The following is a 23,977-nucleotide window of genomic DNA, read 5'->3' on the forward strand; positions in this document are numbered from 1 at the left end:
ATCTTTGCCCAAAATTTGTTTAAAAGAGCATAAAAAGGCTACAAGGGTTTTGAGTTTCAAAGAAGAACAAGTTACCCGGTTCACAGTGCAACAAACATATTGCCCCATCAGTTTTCACATTTTATAGACAAAAAAGACAACATCTTTGCATAATTTTTTTTTAATAGACCGTAAAAAGGCAACAATGGTTATGAGTTTCAAAGAAGAACAAGTTACCCTGTTCACAATGCTTTATTTTTCTCAGAAAATAATTTAAAAGTGGGAAAAAGGCAACATTTTTTACCTTAAAAAAAAGTACACAAAAAGGCAACATTATCGCAATTTGAAAAGTTGTACAAAATATTACCCGGTCAGCCATTTTCCAGAAGAGCATAAAAACGCAACAAGGGTAATAGCTTTCAAAGAAACAAAAACGCGTTACCTTTACACACTCCCCACTGTTTCTCAGAAACTAACTTAAGAAAAAAAATGGAAAAATGCATTTTCAGAAAAGTACACAAAAAGGCCACTTTATCATAGTTTTCGAAAAGCACACACAAAGTGCAAATAGGTTTCCACCTATTTTTGTTTTCAATTTGACATTTTCCCCATTCATTAACAAATGACACTAGAGACAATTTGTTTAAGTGACAGCTATAATGTAATTCAGTCAGTGCCACAATCAACAATAGCTATTTACCACATACATTTAAATACTTCAAATATAAAAAATATCACAACTTTTCTAATTTGAGCTGCAGTAAGCTGTAGTGTTTGGATAACTTTATCTATAAATCCATGTATTTAACAGCAGCTATCAGTGGCAATTGAAGCGAATGCCTTGTATGTGATTAATCTTTTAAGATAATGAAAATAATTAACAAAATTATATAACAAACATTGCAGCTGACTAATCAGTCATTGATTAAACATTTCAATTTTTATTTTTAAAGTATTCAACTATATTCAAGTGCCATTGTTGCTAAGCAGTTGTTTTTTTAAAGTGCATTTCCTTTTTGTTTTCTTTCTAAATAAAATTTAAAGGTTTAGAAATAAATGCTATAAAACAGACCACAATTCAAAGAGACCGGACAATGACTTGTCAGTCTTTAAGAGAAAATAAATGTGTGAGTTCAAGAAAAACTTGACATAGCAATTCATAGACTAATATTTGACGTGCAGTAAAGTTGGATCGACAGAAATTTATTCTATGATTTATTAGGTGTAAAGCTGGCATGCATATGACAGCTATTTGAAGATCAGTTTGACTAACTATATTTAAGTATTGCAAACAAGTCTTAAAGAAAAATTACTTTGAAAAGCACACATTTAATAGTTGCCTATAGAATTTATCAAGAATTATATAGAAAACTTTTTCAAACTTCTTTTTAAATAAAATTCATGAATAAATTCTTTGAAATAGCTTCTCTAAAACTATTGAAAGTCTTGCAGAAAAGACTAATTTCTAAAAATTTAGGTGTCATTGAATAAATATTTCTAATTAATTATTTAAAGTGCTTAAAAATTAGTTTGAAAGTAGTAAAAATAGCTAAATTTATAAATATTTATATATTATAATTAGTAATTGTTAGAACATTTAAACAAATTTGTAGCTGTGTTTATTTAATGCCAATTTTGTTTACAGTGATTTGAAAGAGACAACAATTTGTTTTAGAATTTGTATTAAAAGTTTTATTACTTATCTGTATATTGCTGTAGGCTTGCCAAATTCCAAAACATCTTAATAACTTTCTTAAACATATTATAAACCTGACTGAATTTAAGAAAATCTAACCAATAAGCATTTCTGCTGGAATTCAAGTTGAAAACAAGTGTAATTCAAGTCTTAAGGCCAGTGTCAAGCAATTGAATAATTGTTATATTACAGTTTAAAGTATAAAAGAAACATAAATTCAATTTACATGTATTTTGTTTGAAAAATATTATTTTTTTTCAAGTTTCAAACATAATTATACTTGTATTCAAGTGAAATTCCAACAAAATATTCAAGTACTTGAATTTTTAGGTCTTTAGATGCTTATTGTATAGATACTGCATATTTGAATCTTTGCTGCTGAGTTTTACTCTGCCTAAACTTCTTTATCTGAGGACAATAGCCTTAACAAATCTCTTTTTTGAAATGCTTTTTGGTCAAATTTTACTCTCAGTTGCTGTTTTTGTTTACAATCCTTTTATATATAGTTTATTTTAAATATTTATTCAAAATATAACTCTTAAGTATAAACTAGCTTCATAATTTTGCCTTTGTTTTCAATTCTATTAAGAAAAATTGGAATATTTTTTGCATGCCATGTTAAAAAACCCTTTCAAAAATATTTTCTTTATTTTTTTTAATGGAAAATGTTAAATATTTTCCAAATTTCTAGAAGTTTAAAATAAAATACCAATAAATTAAATATAAATGTTTGCAGATTTGAAAATAAAACTAAAAATTTTCATATAAAGGTCTTTATTTTCTCAAACTATTAGAAATAAAGAAAATTTTTAACATTTTCCATAGATCAAAAAGTTGTTAAATAAATGTTTATTTTGGGTTTAAAGACAGCAAAATGATTTTTGTTTATTAAAAAGCATTATAGATTCAAACAAGACTACAAAATAATATATATAATTAAATATTTTAGACATATCTAGAAGTTTTACTTAAAATTATAATTCTTCTATTAAATTAAAGAGTTTTTTTGTTGATCGAAATAATATAATACTAAACAAAACCAAACTTAAGAGCTGTAAACAAAGAGTAAATTATAAAAAAATACTTTATGCAGACAAACTCTTTAATGATAATTAATTTCTATTAAATGCTAAATTTAAAAAAAAATAAAATTTTCAGTTCTCCAAGAAACCTACAAAAAAAATACTAACGAACTTAAAAAAAGAAAGAAAGAAAAAAAGAATTATTTGAAATATAGTTTTGTTGTTTGTTTTTCTAATTAATCCTTTATTTATGCTGTTTATTTGAAGGATATTATTAATCTTTAATCATTATTATTATTATTTTTTTTCATTTTAAAGTTTCTTGTTTAATATTTAAGTAATAAACTTTACACTTCTTTTTTTGTTTGTTTGGTGATTTAATTTTTTCTATTGAATGAAAATATATGAACAGAACTGATGTAATTTAATGTAATTTAATTTAATTAATTTTTTTTGTGTTTTTTTCTGAAGATTTTTTAGTTTAAACAAATATATATTTTTGTTTTATATAATATATTTTTTTTTGTAATTTTTTTTAAACATTTTTTGTGTTGAAATAAATTTTAAATGTTATTTTAGTTTATCTAGGTGTAGATTTTCAAAATATAAAAAACTATACAGAAAAAAAATTATGTAACAAATTTTGAAAATTGAAAAATTTGTCGTTTAAATTAACAAAGTGAAAAAAAAAATTATAGCAAAAAAAAAAATAAAGAAAAAAATTAAAATAATAAAAACAAATTAATGTTGTTAAACTAAAGTTATAGAACGTAGAGATATAAAATGAATGATAAATTATTTGATAACAATATATATATTTGCAAGGAATAATAAGAAACAAAAAACAAAAGACTAAATTGATAGAAAACTAAATTGAATTAAATTAAATTAAGGGAGTTGAGTTGTTTATCTTTTTGTATAAATTGTTTGTTTGTTTTGTATGTATGTATATAACAAGGCTGGTCTTGGGAATTGGTTTCAAGGGTTTTGATTTTTCAAAACAATTTATACTCAAAAATGTTTTTTTTTATTTTTTCTGGGTTTTTTTTCTTTGTTTCATCTTTTCATTTTATGTTTAACTGTGTAAAGTTTAGTTATTAGAAGAATATAAATTTTTGAATTTGTTTTGTGATTTATTTAAGAATTGGAAATTTTTGAAATATTCTCACCATTTGAAAAGGATTTGTGTGTTTCCTTTTATTATTATTATTTTTTTTTGGATTTTTTTTTTAATTTATTTTTATATTATTCATTTCATTTGCGTGTTGTTATATGAGTGTGTAAAGTGTTTTCAACGTGTTAGAGGTCGTGTCATCATGGTCACATGTTTCAAAATGGAGGCATTTTTATCGATAAGACAAGAAAAGGTATTACCAAATATATTCTCTTCTAGCATAACATCTTCTTGGTCGTAGGTGTTGGCCGTGGCCGTGGCGTTTGTTAACATTTCATTAGCATTGTTGGCATTTGTGGCGGCTGCCAGTAGCATCATGGCGGCTGCGGCTGAATCCAAAGAGGATTGTGTACCATTGGTGGCTGTGGTCCAATATTTACAGGTGATAATGGTCTGCTTTGTAGGCTGTTCATCCAAGTTCACATTGCTGGTTATCGTGTTGTTGGTGGTGGTGGTGTTGCTGTTGTTATACGGTAAAACTTCCTGCTGCTGCTGTTGTTCCTTAGCTTGTTTGAGTGTATCATTTAATTTTAGCTTATAGGCATTTAAATCGGTTATATTATCATTGTTATTGTTGTTGTTATTATTATTGTTGTTGTTACCGCCGCTGTATTGCAAATGCTGTTGCTGATAGAAATTTTGCGAAGCTGAATGACGTCTTTTGCGATTGGCGGCTAATTTTAATTTGGCCGCTGCTGTATTATTCAAAAACTGCTGCACCCTTTTGTATGTGTTACCGGTTAGTGTGGAGGGTGGCGTCACTGCACTGGTATTTTGCAAGTTTTTTAGATTTTTTTCCTCTACTAGTTTTTGGCTACCTTCCAAAGAATACTCTTGCTGCTGCTCTTTTAGCAAATTTTCATTAATAATATTATTTGCCATTTCATTTTGTTTACTCTTCATAAAAGCTTCCTCTATTTGCGCGGCAGTGGGTATCGTGGTTTGTCGCCATATTTTTGCCAAATTATCGTGTTCCCAATTTAAAGTTTCCATATATTCAGCGTCTTCACTTAAAGATCCGCCCACCTGTTTTAATAGTTTCATGGGCTTCATAAATGTTTCATCTTTTTCCTTTGCATAGCCCTCAAAGGTTTCTATTACGGGTTTATGTTGCCAAATATTGTTATCTTCATCTTCGCTAAATTGCCAGAGGTTTTTTGTGTGGCTTGGGCTGTGTTCTGCTGGCAAATTCCAAGTATTACCCAATTCCGATGCCTTAATGATATTATCGTATTCAACAGTTTCTTTTGGTAGTTTTGCTGTATTTTCGGGCTTTAATAAGTCCTCTATTAATTGATTGACTTTTTGCAGCATTGAAACTTGTTCGGGATCCTGTTGTTGCGGACCGTCACTCTCCTTTATATCCATATTCCAGGGATTTTTCATTGAGTTTATATTAATTGCCTTGTTAATATTACCACCATACAATGTATCCTCAGTATCCCCAATTGTTTCAGTTAAAATATCAGATTCGCCTATATATAAATCTTGCATGTAACGTAGATCGCTCATAATTTCATCAGCTTCTAATTGCAGCTCATCCCTTAGGAGACGATTGGCTGGCATAGACTTGCCATATTCGCAGCTATTGCAAACAGCACACATGCCCCACAAAGTGTGCAAGGAGGTGTTATCCAGAGAGTTTTCTTCACTTCTGTCTATATCTATAGAAGATGGGAATTTGCCCTTAATTTCTTGCTGCTGCTGTTGTTGTTGCTGTTGCTGGGGCAAACAACGTCTTTGATGGCATTGTTTTTCTACCTCCTGCATAGACCAGTTTTGGGCCAATTGTGGCTGCTTTTGTCCTCTTACAGCAGTGTCTATTTTACAAAAATCTACTTCATCGCAAATGGAATTATCTAATTCCGGCAACCAAATTGGATTAGTTTCCATGCTATTAGTGCTGGTGGCTGCGGTAACAGTATTCAGATTTGTGTTGGGCAACCAACAGAAATGGCCGGCATTTAAATGATTTTCGGCAGCTGCTTTGGCTGCAGCTGCCACGGCTTTGGTAACAGCTTCCATAATGGCTTCATTGTTAGCCTGGCGGCTTAAAGAAAATGTATTATTAAACATATTGGTTACCTCCAACGAAGATGGAAAATCCACCGGGCCATCATCACTGAGTGCCGAAGTTGTTGGCAATTCAGCCATTTTGGCGGCCGCCAATTGGAAATCTTGCTCCTCTGTTTGGCAAGCTATTTCACCTGTACGTTTTACACGGAATTTAATAACAAAATCTTCCTCCTTCTCCTCATTTTCCATCAGGCCATATTTCAATAGATTTGTGGAACTAGTGGCCACTTCTTCGTCAGCAATGTAGGTATCATTGCGAGTATACTCTAAATATTCCTCGGAATCGTAACGCATTAAACCACTTTCAGTACGTTCAAATTCAATGGCATCCAAAGCATTGCTTATATTAAAAGTATGACCATCGCCAAAGCTTTCAATTGGATGAAAGTGGGTACGTTCTGAGTTCAAGAGATTCTCCTCCTCGCCACCTCTAAAGTAATCCTTTGGTAAACGTGTGGCGTTTGCACTTTGCAAGGGTTTGGTTTGGGGTTGCACTAGGCCGCATTGTTTAATGCGACTGTAGGCCACAAAGCCACTAGTACTAGCACAATGATTGGCTAAAGTTACAGCTGGTCCCATGGCCACTTCAGATTGTCCCAGTTCATGGCCATCTGCGGACGCTTGATTCACAATGCTGTCGCACACATCATTGCCATACATTTCAGTGAGAGACATGGGATTGGAAGCACACCACGACTTTAAATCTGGTTGTGCATTCTGTCCATAAGCGGGAGCTTCCCAAGTGGCACCACTAATGTTGGCCAACGAAGTGAAGCCAGCCAAATTATTATCAGCCCTTAGAGAGGGCGTGTTATCGATTTCATTGTTGGCATGTGGTAGTAGACTAGTGTAGGCGGGACCGGCATTAATGCCTTCCGACCATTTTAAACTTTGGAAGGGTGGAAATTGTAGATTAGCACCTAAATTTGGATTATTCATCGAAGTAGAAGACTCTTGAGAATTTATGAATTCATTGTTGACAATGCCAACGTCATTATCGGCCACTAAGGTGGGAATCTGCAAGAAACACATAAAGGTTATTGCAGGAAATATAAAGATTTAAGTAGTCAATTCAAAAATAAAGATTTTTGAAAAAAAAATATTCGGCTATGCCGAATCTTATATTCTTTTTATTTTAAGTTAAATATTGAAAACATTTTTTGGTCAAAACAAATTTCGATGAAAAGAATATTTTTTGCTTACATTTGAGGGCTTCGGAAAGTTGATTTCAACAGATATTTTTGTGATTTCAGCCATTTGCGGGCCGATTTCAGAACTTTCAATTCGTTAAGATAATCATCTTAAATTTTAATGATTTATATTATATAAAAATAGTAGCAATTAAGTATTTTGTAATTGTAACAAAATTTGAATATGTATTGATATTTAATGCTACAAATTCTGTTTACCAAAGATATCTAAATAGCTTACCTTTTCACCATTTGATGTATTGCCTACATCGAGTTGACTTAATTTCTTATTCGATTGCCATACTTTAAATAGAAAGCTTTCGTCAGTGTCGGCCACAGCCGCAGCCGATGTTGTACCAATGGCATCAACACAATCACGCGATGTTGACCATATGGAATTCTGTAAAAACACATTGATCGAGGGAGTGTGTGCTCCCAGCGAAGCACCAGCTTCATTTGTACGACGTACACCACCCACAGACTTATCAAAATCATCCAAATTACTGGGCATTGAGAAATAATCACTTGAATTAGCAATATCGGCGCCAGCGCCAGAGCTAGCGCTACTATCATCTAAACGTGTTGTCGTAATCATGGATGATGTTGAAGCCGTAGTTGATAATTTATTATTATTCATCTGATCGCAGTGTTGTTGCTGATTGATGTTGGACCAGAAATTCCACAAGTCCTTTTTGAATGGAGCCAAAGCATTAAGCGATGTTGTGGCATAGAAGGCTGATGATATAACGCCACCTAGAGCATCATTGTCTTGTTTCAATGAGTTATCCGCTAATTGGTTGGTCGAAGGCTGTTGCTGAGTTCTTTGGGTGGTTGTGGGCTCGGTATTTTTCCACAAAGCCTCTACACTGCTATTGAATTTGGCTTTAAGTTGTTGAAAATCTAAGGGATCCACAGAATCGGATGTATTTTCCAAATCAATATTACTAAAGGTCAACAATGATTTTTGTGTATGCCCCTCACGTTGATACAAACGTCTTGGATTTGGATTCAGACTGTCCATAGCCAATTCGGATACCGAGGCCAATGTTGTGTCATCATAATCTTCATCAACATAGTCTACACCCTCTTCGGTGTACTGATGATGAGTCTCATCATCATTATCGTCGATGTCGTCTTCATCATCATCACAACAGAACGACAAATCTATGTAACGTTGCATTATGGTTTTATTATCATCTTCCTGTGGCGGAATTTCATTCAGAATGTTTGCTACGTTATGCTCTTCGTGATCCATAGTATCGGAACTGCAACGATTACGTTTGCTGCCGCCGTTCTGACGACTCAAAAACTCTTTAATTAAATCGGGACCCATTTCCCAGCAACCTTTAAAATCTGTATCCCAAGCGGGCGAGGAGTTACGATGATGGGCGTAGTGATGATATTTATTACCACCAACTGAATTAGATGTAGTACCAACGGATAGTTTGCGTATGTTTTGTATAGTTTTACCTTTGCACAGAGCTGGAAAATTAAGAAAAAAATATGTAAGTAAATATTAATAATAACTTAGAAAAAGATATTTTAATTAAAAACAAGTAAGAGAGAGAGCTATATTTGGCTTATACTTTAAGTTAAAGTTTTGTCGTCCGAATTTCTATGGTGTTTCATATGTCATTGGAAAGGTCTTTGAAATGTCTATCATTAGATATCCATATTGTCTATGTTAACGAGTTTAAATAGTAACCGAACCAGGACTATTGCTGATGAACATAACTAATAGGTCAAAAATCGATCTAGACGTGGTTTTTTACTTATATCTCAGCCATTTTTAAGACGATTTTCCCGACCAGGACTATAGCGGATATATTGATGTCTCAATCATGTATATAAGTTATTTCAGTACTTCGGAAAGTTGATTTCAAAAGACAGACGGACTCCTATTTATCAACTTTATTTAGTATTAAATTTCTTAAACCCACCTTGATTACGGCGACGTTTAGATTTCTTTTTAACACTTGCTGCTGCTGCTACTGCTCCTTGATGTTGTTGTTGTTTTACGTCGCTACCACCAATATTACCACTACCAGAAATATCTGTTGCACTCACTTTATTTTCCAACTGCTGATGATGCTGATAATGACCACCACCCAGTTCTACACCCTTCAATTTCTTGTCTACTACACTTTTATCCACTGATACACTACTATTTGCACCAAAATTTGAAGACGATATTATTGAACTAGCACTACTTGATGACAACGATGCAGAGGAATTATTATTATTATTGTTATTACAATTATTATCACCAACAATTGAACGTCCTACAACGGGCCAAGTTAAAGATTTTGCATTACGACGCCAGATGCGAAAAGAATCTTCCATTTCCTTTGACAAGGCTGGAAAGGCGCGAAAATAACGCTTTTTCGGATCGTTATCTAAATCATTTAAAGCATCCGATGTTGTTGCAACCACATGATGATGACGTTTTGAATCGTTATTTAAAGCAGTGTTGTGAGAATTGCTATGAATTTGCGAAATTTGTTGTGGATGAGAATGATGATTATGACGTATGTGATTATTGCTGTTGCTACTGCTGGGATGTTGTAATTGTGTTGTATTCGTTTGTGTTTGCAAAAGTGAATCAGTATTGAGATGAGTCTCAATTAGAAAACGTTCTTCATCGCTTAAATTTTGTGTTTGTCTTTCAATATCCTTTAATTTTTCACACAATTCATCAACCAGTTGTTCAATGGTAGCAGTCTTTTTGTTAAAAAATAAAACAATGGTTTTAAAAGAATTAGTTTTTTTTTTGTATAAAAAAAAAACTCAAAGTATAATAAAGAAATTAAAGTTAAATTCCTACCTCCTGTTCATTAGATACAATTTCTCTTAAACACTGTACAGCATTTAGTTTTTTTAACGTCTCAGTATCAGAGGGCAAATGAAAACGTTTGTGACCTCCCTTGCGATTGGCGAAAAATGCCTAAAAGGTTTAAAATATGTATAACTATTAATATGGGTTAATTATTTTTTAAGAAAACAAAGAAAAATTTAAAGTTTACTTTAAGAAAAACAAATTAAATTAGCAGATTGCTTAAACCGGATTTTTGACTTGAAGATTGGAGATAAAATTAAGTTTAATCTACAAATATTTTCGGGATATTCTGTGTCATTACAGTGCCAATTAACATTTAAGAGACTTGAAAATATTTTAATTGAATGATTGATTTTTTGTTTTAATTTGATTTTTCGAAATTTTTTCAATTTATTTTCCCAACACATGCAGCCAGCTTCAATTCTCTTCTTTTTATTCACAAATTACTCACTGTTTTGATAACAAAATTTTATATTTTCTGACGCTGTGCATGGCAATACTACAAAATTTAAACTGGAACCCAAAAACATCAAAGTTAAATTAGGTTATTAGATAAACTAATCATACTATTAATTGGCATTTGATCTTCAAGACAAAAATCCGACCTGAATTATACTAAAACTTTTAGTGGAACTATATGTATAAATATTGATTTACTTCCAAGTTGCTGAATTCAATTGGATCGTTTACTTGAACTGACGATTGTAAGAGAGATAGCAGAAGTCTTGTATAGATCTGTGGTGATTCAACGCCTAATTGCTCCAAACGTGACACTAACCAATCAGAGATGGCGTTCACGGCTCGAGGCGATACTAGTTGAGGATACTTCATACCTTTTGGTTTTTCCATTTCATTTTGTTTGTATTTTTTTTTTTATATAAATAAAAATATATTGTAAGAGAAAAATATAACAAATGTTTTAATTTCACAATGATAATTTTGTACAGGATATGAAAAATGGTACAAGTAAAGAAACAACGTTAAGTAAGTGAATAGTTTTAGTTGCAATGTTATAGAAACATGTTTAATTATAAATGATGATGCTGGCCGAATTGTAAGAAAAATATTTAAAACAAAATTGTTTAGCCTTTGAAATTCACATAATTTTGAGAAAAAATTAACTCATGAGCAGGGAGTTGTCTTCATTATATTAGATAAATCCTGATAAATCCTGAAAAAACATGTGAAACTTATGTTCCCATGAAATATCCATTTCCCTCGAAGGGAAAATTGCTATCGTGATATTCCCCTAAACTTTTCATTCACAATAGTTGATTTTGTTAGTAACAGCTGTTTATTGTTTACAAAATTCCATCTAAAAATTTCACAACATGGGGAATTTTTTCACGTGAACAAAGTTTATGAACGAAAAATGGGAAAAGGGAACATATTTCATTTTATTTTGTTTGGTAAACCAATTCAATAATCTTCTATATTTAATTATGATATTCAGGAGTTGTAACAATCATGGAGAGTAAAGAATGAACGTGTTTAAAAGGACAGTGGACTGACTTTAAACAAGTAAGAGAGCCCTTCAACAAATAAAAGATGTATAACAATTTTTGTTGAAAAAAATTGTTAAAAAAAATCGGGTAAACAAATATTTTTAACGATTTTGATCCCGTCGGTTAAAATTTCTACCTCTTTGGAATGATTTTTCAAATGTCTATCATTAGATATCCATATTGCCTATGTTAATAACTTTGTTATCCAGATATAGGTAAAAATCTAGATAGTCGTGTTATTTTGCTTATATCTCAGCCATTTGTAGGCCGATTTTCCCGATAAATAGCAACCTAAGCGGATATATTAAAGTATCAATCAAGTATGTATGTTTTTTGGGAATTCGGAAAGTTGATTTCAACATACAAACGGATAGACCGATGTCGCGGTTTTTTGGTTATATCTCAGCAATTTGTGGGTCGATTTTCCCCAATTTATAGAGCGACTGAACCAGGACTATACAGACGGACATGGCTATATCGATTCCTTTATCTATAAAGATCCAGAATATAATTTATATAATTTATAATAAAAAATGTAGACTTTAAAAGAATAATATATAGATTTTTAATGAATTAGTTTGGGGTATGTTACAATCACTGTGTGTCAAAAAAATTTAGGATTTTAAAAGAAGAATACATCGATTCTTAAAGAATTAGTGATATTTAGCAAATCCTTAATCGCAAACCTCTTCAACAAGTTCATTAGTTCTGCTTTTGTTGAGCAATTTGCTAAGGATTGACTTCAAGTTAAGAAAATGTGAAGAAAACTGAACCTAAATAAATTATTTAATTAAAAGTATTGAATTTAAAAAGAAATATAAAGCTAGAAAGCTTAAGGTTTTCTAAAAACCGAAATATAATCCTCAAAAGCTAAAGGATTCTTAAAAAGAAACCTAAAAAACTCAAGACTTCCTAAAAAGAAAGATAGCTCAAGATAGAAATCTAAAGCTCAAGAACTCTATAAAGCTATCTAAAGCTTGATGAAAAGGCATATTCTTTTATACAAAACAAATAATTAAATTTTGGTTTCTTTTTTATGATACTGCAGTCAAACTAGTAGGTGCAGAAACTTTTGTATGAAATTTAAATTTTGAAAAACTTTAACAAAAACTAACACATTTTATTAACGTTGTTTCTTTGCATAGAACAGTAAATATTTTTAACATAAATACAAACGAAAAGAATACAGAAAACACAGATAAAATTTGGAAAATAATTATAATATTGTAATAATTGTGTTATAAACCTTGAGGTCCGTTGCAATTTTTAAAAGTTTTATATATTTTTTTTTCAGTCAAATAAGCCAAATATTTTGTGTTTTTTTTTTCAACACAACCATAGAAAAATCTCTCAACTTACAATAGCCAAAAGTCAAATCAAACAAAACGAACCAAAAATATGGAAATTAAACTAATAAAACTTAAAATTAAATGAACTATAACAATTTTTTTTAAAGAATTTAGGCTTTAATATTATAAAATTTTGAATAAAAAAGCCATAATCTAATTGTTTGTAATTTAATTTTTGGAAATTGTAGTTAGTTTTTTGCAAAATTTTGAAACAACAAATGGCAAACAGGACCTTAAGTGTTTTTTTTTTTTTTTTTTTGGGGATAAATATAGTTTTGTTTGAAAATAGAAATAAAATAAAAAAACTTACCGTTTCTTTAAAAAAAATTAGAATCTAAACTTTGCTCGTTCATAGAAGAAATGACTGACACAAATCTTGTTAATGTTGTTGTTACTTAGTTGTTGTGTTGACGTTGGTGAGAGAAACTTTTGAAAAATGTTGTTTGATAATTTAAAACAATTCTAAAGTTGTTGATTATTATAACTCCTGGTTCAATGGCTTAGCTACTTAGATTAACCTTCTTTTTTTCGAAGTAAAGGATGCTTAATTGTTGTGTAAGTGGTGATTTTGTGTAAAAATGATGTTTGTTTTTTTTTTCTTTACTTTTAAATTATGCTAGAACGTTAGATTTTGTTGTTTTCTTTCAACGTGTGTTGTTGTTGTTTTTCTTATCTTTTTGTTTAGTTTAGATGGCTTTTTTGTAATTGTTGTTACTTTAAATTTTGTTGGTTTTTCGTAATGGGTTTTTTTGTTTCGTTTCAATTTGATTTATTCCTCGTATTGAGCTGTTTCAGCCAAGTGATGAGCTACAACACCATTAAAAGCTGCACTTGTAACGTTGGTTGTTGGCAAATGTACTCCTGGTGCAGCGGTCTTAGGGGCAGCTGGGAAAGAAGCGCCGTTGTTGCTTAATAAAGATTGCATGTTTAGCAAATCATTTTCCTCAAATTCTCTTAGATGTAAAGACAACATTGTTTGTTGGATTCATAGACAACAAAGTTTGCGCAATTATTCTTTGGTAAATTTCTAACAATTCACTTCCTTCTGTGCTGTGTAACTAGTTTTAGTTTTAGTTGTTGTTGTTGGGTTAAACAAAACGTTATTTGGGAAATTGTGGTGTTGTTTGTCTCTCTAACGCATTCAAAATTTAGTTTAGTTTAAGGGAAGTGAGAATGGTTGATTTTTGTTACTTTTTTTTGCTTTGTTTTCTTCTAATAAAGTGGCTTCATTATTAAGTGGTTGTTGTTGTTGTATTTAGTTGTAGTTGTTAAGCAAATAAAAATTGTTGTTAACAAAACAAGGAAAACAAATTTGAACAAAAAAACAAAAATAAATTAAGAAAACATTTAACGTTATGTTATTGTAGATTTAATATATGTAATATTAAGCATTGCTTGACTTTTTTATTCCTTTAAAAAAAGTATTTTGTCAGCAATTCTTGCTCCTAAGTGTTGGTTGTAAGAATTTAGTATAATTTCCCGCTTAACGGGCGGTTGTAGTTTTAAAAATTTATATATAAAAAAAAACAAACAAAAAAATCGTAGAAGTGTTGTTAAGAAGTTATTGAGAATTCTAATTTTATCCTCTTTTGTAGTAGCAAATGGATGATGTTTAATTCGTTTTAGTTGTTTAGTTGGATGTTTGTTTTACTGCTCCTTTTTTAATATTTCTTCATATTTGCCCGTTGTTTTTTTTTTTTTTTTTTTGGTTTGTTTTTAAGGGGTTTTGTTTTTCCTTCTTCTCTTAATTCGTTAGATTTTATATTGCCTTGTTTCTTGTAGTTGTTTCTGGTTTAGCTTGATTGATTTCTAGTCAGCATTAGAAAACTGAAGTTTCCAAGGTATAATTCTACTCTTAGTTAGAGTTATAATTCTTTTAGATTTCTGCAAAGATAATAAAAAAAAAGAGAAATGAAAATAAGTAAAGTTTTTGAGGAAATAAAAATGATACTTAAAAATAGCTAGTATTTAGTAATATAAATAAACACAAAATTAGGTACATTGAAAAGCAATTACATTAAAACAAAATAGGTTTTTTAATATTTTTAATATATGTCAGCTAATAAGTTTAATTAATTCATATTAATTTCATTTAATAAATATTTTATAAACTATTGATTAAAAAAACTGCTGAAAATTGCATAATTCCTGCAATCTTATCGAAAATACCGAAAGTGATAAAACCTAATTGTTTTACATCATCAATATGACGCCTGTTTCAGTGAAGTATTATCGTCAATTCAAAGACTGTCCACGAACGTGCACAATTCCATAATATTAAATATATATTTTAGCTTTATAAAGATTTGAAAAAATTAAAATTTGAACAGTACGTTCACATATAATATAAATAGGTCTTAAACATGGAGTTGACTTTAAGGTAAAGTTAGATATTTTGAATTGCAAACATCTTTAACAAGTATCTTGTCAGGCTTAGTTCTAAATAAACGCCCTTGTTCAGTAAATTTAGTGATTTCAAAAACGAGAGGTTTTCAAAAACGAATAATTGACAAATTTATGTTCTGCAAATCGCAAATCGATTTTGTAAATGTTTATAGTCTTCAAAGTATTGCTATTTATAGTAAATATCTTCAAAATGCTGCTAATTATTGTGGATGTCTCCATAATACTGCTATTTATAGTCAAAGTTTTTAGAATATTGCTATGTTTAATGAATGTTTTGAAAATGTTGCTATTTTAGTAAAAAAAAACTTCAAAATTTTGCCATGTATAAGGAAAGTCTTCAAAAGTTATTTATTTACTTTTTTATTTGTACTGAAACTCTTGTAAATTTAACTATTTTTGTTAGAAGTCTTCAAAATGTAGCTATTTTTAATGAAATTCTTTAAAACGTAGCTATTTATAGCCAAATCCGTCAAAATGTTGCCATTTATAGTAAGAGTTCTGAAGAATGTTTTGAGTTTAATGAATGTTTTGAAAATGTTGCTATTTATAGTAAAAAAAAACTTCAAAATGTTGCTATGTATAAGGAAAGACTTCAAAAGTTATTTATTTTCTTTTTATTATCTTGTAAATTTAACTATTTTTATTGAAAGTCTTGAAAATTTTACTATTTTTAGTAAAAAGCCTTCAAAACGTAGCTATTTATAGTCAAAGCATTCAAAATGTTGCTAATTTTAATGAAAGTTTTCAAAATGTTGCTATTTATACTGAAAATGTTCAAAATGTTGCTATTTATTAAGGAAAGACTTCAAAAGTAATTTTTTTATTATTTTAAATTTGTGGTATTCAATAATTTGATAAATTGAGAATAACATTTGATATCAAATGAAGAAGATACTATTTTGCAATTGCTTTGTTAAATCAACCTAAAATTTAATTTTAAATTCAAATGATTGAGTTTAGTTGAGAAGTATATATCAAATCAAAATATCATTTCAAATTTGAAATTCAAATAATTGAGCTGAGGTTAGAGAACCATTTAAGAAGTAGATTTAATATCAAATATAAATAGCATATTTTTGTTAAACATTTGACTTGGTGTTTGTTGGTAAACCTTGGACTTTGTGTAGTCCAATCCATCACTTCATTTTTCGTTTTAAAATCGAACGTTACTCAGATTCGATTTACAAAACAGGGGTGAAATTACTCTGTTTTCTAAACTAATTCAATAATTTTCTTGACTTTACTTCACTTAAGAATTTCTAATACTAATTTTGTTTTGCCAAACTAACAATATGCCTTTATTTTCAAATAATAATTATATCTCCAAGCAAAAAAACAGCCCTTTCAAAAGAATTTCTATTATCAAACGAAAACAAACAAAAAAAAAAACTGCAATCTTATCAAACAAATAATGTGTGTTTTTCAATGTGATTTAAAAAGGGCGTTAACGCTGTTAAAGCAGCAGTAACTGAAACTACAGATTTATGAATTTAATTAATTTTCAAATACAAAGTTGAGGTATAAACTTCTTCATCATCTTCTTAGCTCTATTCACAATCATAAGTTTTTTTTAAGCAATTTAACAAAGAGAGTTTATTTTTCTTTTTAGTCATTTGTAATATTTAGAAATATGGAGGTCAATTATTGTTAAGTAAAAATATTAATAGTAATAATAGGGGTTATAATAATAGATTTATATATATTGTAAATAAACAACAAACGAATTGGAAATAAATAAATGATGATTATAAACAAGAAGATGTTGTTTGGTCATCAGAAAAATTTAATTAAATCTAAATAATACAAGCAGAAAGGGAAAGATTCCCAACAGGTTATGGCAAAAACAAATTAAATTAAACTTCCAGAAATATTTAGGTTTCATACAAAAAGCAAATCTTAAATTTCAAAGGCTTTTTATGAAAATGTTTTAAACAATTTATAACTAATAATTAAGTCTTTTAAAAAACATACCAAAAAGCACCAAAAAATTCAAGCACTTGAACATTATGTTGAAATTTGACTTGAATGCAAATGTAATTTTGTTTTAAACTTGAAAAATATTTGGAAAAATTAAATATTTTTACTGGAGAATGCATTTAAAATAAAGTGTAATACAACTATAATTCAAAGCTTGAATTACACTTGCTTTCAACTTGAATTCCAGTAAAAATGCTTAGTGGGATATTATAAAATATTATTATAGTATGGAAACGAGTAGATAGAACTGTTGACAACAACCTGTTGCTTTCAAATTAGATTTAGTAAAAAAGTCTCTTGTAATTGTAATGAACTCAAAAAACTACAATTTCCATCAGTTTAACTTTTTCATATTTCATTTCTTTAATACTCTTCTGCTCAGCAGCATCCTTCCCCCAATTGTTAAACGTATTCATAAATGAATCATTTTTCTAAAACAAATAAGACCGACCACAGAGATTACTTTATAAATAAATGAAAAAGTATGGTAGTAGTACGAGTATAAATTTTTTTTTAAAGCATATAATACAATACATATTTATTTTATAGATTAGAAGGTTTATTATATGACAAACCCCCATAGAAATTGACCACAAAACATACACAAGATGACGAGGAGGTGTCGTCGTTAATACATGTGAGAGTGAGATAAATAATCTATAGATTTAAAAGCAGCAACAGCAGCACATAGCAAAATGATTATAAAAAGCAACAGGTATTGGGAAAAATACAAAATACAATTTGTAATCAACGGAATTTGTTGTCATAAGCTAATATTTTATTAAATGGGTTGGTTGGTTGGTGGGATTTTTAAATACTGGTTAGTTTTTTTTTTTTTTTAAAAAAAAAGCTGCTGTGAAAAATGGAAGCAAATTTTTCAATACAATGACATTATTATATAGTTTTTTAAGAATTCTATTAAATCATTTCTTTTATTTTGTTCTTCCTAGTTATAATAATTAGGAATTGACAGCTGAAAGACCAAGTAACGGAATAAATCAACAAACATTCAGGCTTAATATCAAACTGAGAATGATTTGAAATCGGATCCTATCTCCAATGTAGTCTCTTCAACAAGAAAGGGGAGCATATTATAAAGTTGAGAAATACTGGCACCTTTATTTTCTCATTATTCTCAAACCCTTTATTTAGATGCACATTAATAGTGGAATTTTCAAACTTGTGCTATTTATAGTGAAATTTTCAAAATTAAGCTATTTATAGAACAATTTTCACAATTTTGTTAGTATTGAAGTGAATTTTTCAAAGTTAAGCTATTTATATATATTGAGAGTCTTTAAAGTGTTGCTATTTATGGCCAAAGCCTTCAAAATGTTGCTATTTATAGCCAAAGCCTTCAAAATGTTGTTATTTATAGTATATCTTCAAATATATAGCTGTTTACAGTGAGAGCTTTAAAAATACTGCTATTTTAAGTGAATGATGATAGTTTTAAATAAATATGCTATTTATGTATTGTGACAGCATTCAAAATGTTGCTATTTATACTGAAAGTTTTGAAAATTTAACTATTTAAATTAAAAGTCTTCAAGATTTTGGTATTTATAGCGACAGTCTTTTAAATGTTGGTATTTATAGTGGAATTTTTATTTTTTTTTTTGCTATTTATAATGAAAGTCTTCAAAATGTTGATATTTATAGTCAAAGCCTTCATAGTGTAGCTGTTTATAGTCAATGTATTAAAAATGTTGCTGTTTACAGTAAAAGCTTTCAAAGTACTTCAAAATGTTGCTATTTATACTAAAAATTTGCAAGATTTATAAAATTGTTTTAAAAAAAGTCTAAAATTTTGCTATTAATAGTGAAATGTTGATTTTTATAGCGGAATTTTTAAGTTTTTTTGCTATTTACAATGAAGGTCTTCAAAATGTTGCAATTTATAGTCAAAGCCTTCAAAATATTACTGTTTATAGTCAAAGCCTTCATAAAAATGTTGCTAAGTATTCTTAGATGTATTTCAAATGTGGATTGTGATTTGTGCTAATAAAATAAAAGAACAATTTTGTATTTTAATGAAAAGATACCATTCTTCCAAATTCAGAATCCTTTGAGAAATATCTTCGATATCAGAGTTATTTTATTTCCAATCCAAACACTTGGAGAAAAATATTCTTAAACCATAAACAGTTTGAAAATCTTTTTGGGGCATGTGTTTAGTTAAATTAATTTTTTTAACTGGGCGTTGTGTATTGTGATTGAATACAAACTTGAAATTCTATCCTCTATTCTAATGGAAATTGCTGCACATGGAATCTTATCGAACCACGGGAGGTTTTTCCAATATTGTTTGCTTGCTTGTAACCTTTTTTATGAACTCTTCATTATTTTTCAAAACACTGTATGTGCACTATTTTGTCTGATCCTTTCCAAAAAAAATATTTAATCTTGTGTTTCTTTTAAATATGTATTTCTTTGATGCCTTATTTATTATTTTTTTTGGAAATGAATGTTTTTAATTTTTGTAAGAAGCCATATTTTTACAATTAGGTCACTATTATATTAGACAAGCCATTTTTTTCATCTTTTGCAACAACAATAACAACATATACTATATAGTTGTTAATATTGTTTTTGTTATTGGTTTTGCATAAAATCTACTAACAATAAACCCCAAAATAGCAGTAGGATGGTTAAAGGAAAAATTTAGGTCATCTTTGTACTACAACAACTACTGTTAACTATTATTATTGTAGGCAAAAAGCAACAAACAGCGACAATGACAATAATGACAAAAACAACAACTACATACTGGGTTTACTATTTAAGGGTAGAGAATAAGAGGCAGAGAAAGAGAGGTGGGAAAGAAAACATTAGGTTAGATTTCTACAACAAACCATATTGCGTTTGTTTTGCCTTTTGTACTTGTAAATTGCATTAGTTGTAGCTATTGTTATACTAAATTAACAACAACACTAATAATAATAATAATAAACTATGCAACGGATTGTTTGAAAAAAGAAAAATCAGCTGCTTTTTTGCAGTTGCTAATTTTCTGTCTTACGTTTTCAAAAAAAAATCACAAAAAAAAATAATAACAATAAAAATCAAAATGCTAAAAAAAACGGTAAATAAAAAGAGGAAGAGAATTAAAAACAAACAGCAGGTGAAGTAAAGAGAGAAGAGTATTAGAAAAAGAAAAGTAAAATTAGTATGTATAGTTTATTTTTGCTGTATTGTTTTTCTTTTATTTACTATCAGACCATGATACGAGTAGTTGCAGCACATGTGCAGTTAAATTTAACATACTACTATAACAACAACAACGTATTACAAATGTATATTATATGTTTTGTTGTTGTTTATTTTACATTATTTATATACGTATCTAGTATAATTTGCAATTTCCCAATGTTGTTTTGTGGCATTTGTAATGCATGTTGTTGGTTTTCTTTTTCTATCTTTCTTCACTAAAATGTATCTATGTATGAAAAATATCATATATAAAGTATAATTTACAATAAAATATAAAACAATAAGAAAATTATAAAACAAAAAACGGTAGATTTACTCACATACACATACTTAACTACATAATAATTGCAAAAAATATATAGACACACAAAAGTTTACATATTTATATGTAAATGTACATATTTTTTTATATTTTTCATTAAGGTGAGTGAGTAAATTATTAGTGAAATTTAAAATACTTGTAGTAAGCAAAAACAACAACATACATAGTTATGAAAAATGCTTAAAAATACATTGATATAACATATTTAAAAAAGAAATTAACAGAATATTATTGAAAATGAAATGAGAAAGAAGTGACGCAAAAAAAAAATTAAACCAAAATTTCACATTAAACAAAGAAGAGAAAGAAAAAAATGTTGGTCTAAAGGGGTGGGGTTTGAATTTGGCGCTAAATTATTGCCGATTTTCTTAAAAAAAAATCAAAAATTTACACAAAAAAAAAACATAGACTTTTTTATTAAATAATAATAACTTTAGAACTGTTAGACAGATTCTATAATTTTTGATCACTAATGAATTCTGTGGTCGTTTGGAAAAACTAGGTAACTCCATTTTTTTCGAAAATTGAGATAACACCAAATAGGTATAGAAAGTACATTTTATTTACTATCACTCTGTCAGATCGAAATTTTTATATAGTTTCATGTATTTCAGTTACTTTCATGTCGGTTTATTTTTGATATGTATACCTATAAGAATAAAAGGAAAAAATATTTTTTGAAAAAAGTAGGTAACTCCATTTTTCGAAAAAAAAACAAGATAACTGACATCGATTTTCGGTTCTAATGTCCAAAAATTAGTTTAATGGAACCAGAAATCTTCAACATTATTTAAAATTATGTATTGTTTAATGCGCATTCATGATAACATAAATTCATATTAAATAATTAGTGAAATATATTTAAAATTTTAAATGTGTTTTTCTCATGTTTTCAAAAAATGGAGTTACTTAGTTTTTCCAAACAGCACAGAATTGTATATTTTAAAGTTTTTCTCATAAAAACAGGATATAGCATAGAAAATCGTCCTTGAACAAAGGATATCTTACATTTTCTTTGATTAAAAACATATAAAATTGAGAATGGGACCATGGATGTTTCTCGAGATAATTAAAATTTAGGGATATATGTATTTGAAGAGTTATTATCATTTTGTATTTAGGTATTTTGCACACATCTATTAAAAACTATGAACTTTGAACCAACATATGTTCATTAAAACCAAACTAAAACGAATTCCGAAATTCTAGAGAATTTTAAATTATATACGATTATTGCATAAATATCTGCACCAAAATAAAAATATAACGTCTAAAATTAAAAAAAGAATACAGTATATTCTTTATGACACAATAGCTATCTAAAAAAAACAAAATTATTGCAAACAAAAGAATCCTTTAAAGTTAAACACAAACACAATTCTTAAACATTATTTGTATTATTAAAAATATAAATCAATAATTTAGTTGTTGGTTTTTTTTCTTTAAACGGATTAAAAACTAACAAACTTGGCCTTGAATTTGTAAAAATATATTCAAATATTAAACAGAAAAACTACCTTTAGTTTCTAACATTTCTAACCCAGCTGGTAACTCTATACAATAAATTTACAGTAATTTCCCAATTATCCACTGTGAATTGATAACATACACACAACCAACAACAAACATAATGATGTCAATTCAATAGTGTTGTTGATGTTGTTGTTGTTGTCATTTGAATTTGTCATCGTAATGATTTTTTTTAGCACAAAACTTGTACTACCGTGTGACGTTGCATATTTTGAACTAATAAAAAAAATGTTCTTGTTTAGTTTATTTCGTGGTTGTTGTTTTCAATACAGGTTCTTATTAAAAAAAATAATTATACAAAAAAAAGAAAACATTAAATAAATAAAAATAAACACAAAACATAGAATATAGATAGAAATTAAAAAAAACAAAATACAAACATGACATACAGGTAGTAAATAAAGAACAAAACACATGTTTAATAATGAACCATAAGTTCCTCAAGAAAATATGGTAAATGTAAATATGTCTTAAAATTTTCCAATATTTGTAATTGTAAAATTTTCCATTAAATAGAGGAGAGAAGGAGGGAGGAAATAAATGAAATGTTTGTTACAAACTTAAAAAATAAGAATATTAAGCAAGAGTTAATAAACCGCTAACCATGTTTTGAAATATTCATATTCCTTAAACAGATTATAAACCAATAAATCAAAAATCCTACATTTCTTATAGATTTGGACGCTATCTTTTATTTTAGGAGCAGATTAAAGGCACTACTGTTATAAAACAAAAACTATTTCCTAAATCCCATAACAGGTGAAGTTTTAAGGAAATCTGTGGATAAAGGCGGAGCGGATATTCGATTTATGTTATTTCTAAAGATAACAAGAATACAAAATCGCTACTTTCTTAAAGAAAACCAAATTCCCAAAGCCCAGAATAGATCAAAGGAAGTTTTAAGGAAAACGATTTAGTTTATTTCAAAGAAATCGAACAAAAAAAAAATTCCCAAAACCCCAGTATAGGTGAAGAAAATTTTAAGGAAATCTGTGGAAAAAGGCTGAGGATCGTTATTTCGGTTTTAACAGCAGATTAAGCAGAATAATGCTAAAGTTTCAAACGACTTTCTAAAAGAAAACAAAATCCTTAAAAGAAGTTTTAAGGAAATCTCTGGAAAACAGTCGGTTAAGATTACTTCCGAACTAATCAAGAATACAAGATCGGTTAAAAACGATTAAACCGAGCGAGAAGTATTCTCTTTTGGAACAGCAATTAACCATGATATTCTTTGAACTGGGCACACTCTGATTTTAAAATAAAGTTAATAAGAAAATGGATTCTTCCTTGATCAAACAACATCACCGCATATACGTCATTTGGGTCAGACGCGATATTATTTAGGGTCATTCTGATTTTACGTTAAAGAAAAACCTGTTAAGCCGAGATTAAAGTTCTGAGATATACCCAGACCTAATAAGAATTCATCCCTGATCAAACAACACAGTTCATATATCCTCTTTTCAGCAATTAACTACGATTTTCTTTGGACGAGGAGGCTTCTTCTGATTTTATTTTAAAAGAAAAAACTGTTAAATCGAGTCTAAAGATGTGGTATATACCCAACCTAATAAGGATTCATCCCGGATCAAACAACATCAGTTCATTCATCCCCTTTTGGAACAGTAATTAACTACGATTGTCTTTCGGCTAGATGTGGGAGATACCAGAATAATTGTAATAATAATAAGAAAAAGGATAC

General features: G+C 28.8%; 1 protein-coding gene across 5 annotated transcripts in view; it reads right to left on the reverse strand.

Moving 5' to 3' along the window:
- Window positions 1-2,912: 2,912 nt before the first annotated feature.
- Window positions 2,913-23,977, reverse strand: part of LOC135957257 (uncharacterized) — a 99,610-nt gene continuing 78,545 nt past the window's right edge. For all 5 annotated transcript variants that reach the window (XM_065507973.1, XM_065507974.1, XM_065507976.1 and 2 more), the window contains 6 exons: window positions 13,138-14,711; window positions 10,631-10,806; window positions 9,962-10,081; window positions 9,078-9,858; window positions 7,379-8,619; window positions 2,913-6,964 (listed from right to left, as the gene is read on the reverse strand). In XM_065507973.1, coding sequence (XP_065364045.1) covers window positions 3,989-6,964; window positions 7,379-8,619; window positions 9,078-9,858; window positions 9,962-10,081; window positions 10,631-10,804 — 5,292 coding nt within the window. In that variant the 5' untranslated portion in view covers window positions 10,805-10,806; window positions 13,138-14,711 and the 3' untranslated portion in view covers window positions 2,913-3,988. The remainder of the gene's footprint in view (window positions 6,965-7,378; window positions 8,620-9,077; window positions 9,859-9,961; window positions 10,082-10,630; window positions 10,807-13,137; window positions 14,712-23,977) is intronic.

The sequence above is a fragment of the Calliphora vicina genome, chromosome 4 (genome assembly GCF_958450345.1).
Source record: "Calliphora vicina chromosome 4, idCalVici1.1, whole genome shotgun sequence".
Lineage (NCBI taxonomy): Eukaryota > Metazoa > Arthropoda > Insecta > Diptera > Calliphoridae > Calliphora > Calliphora vicina.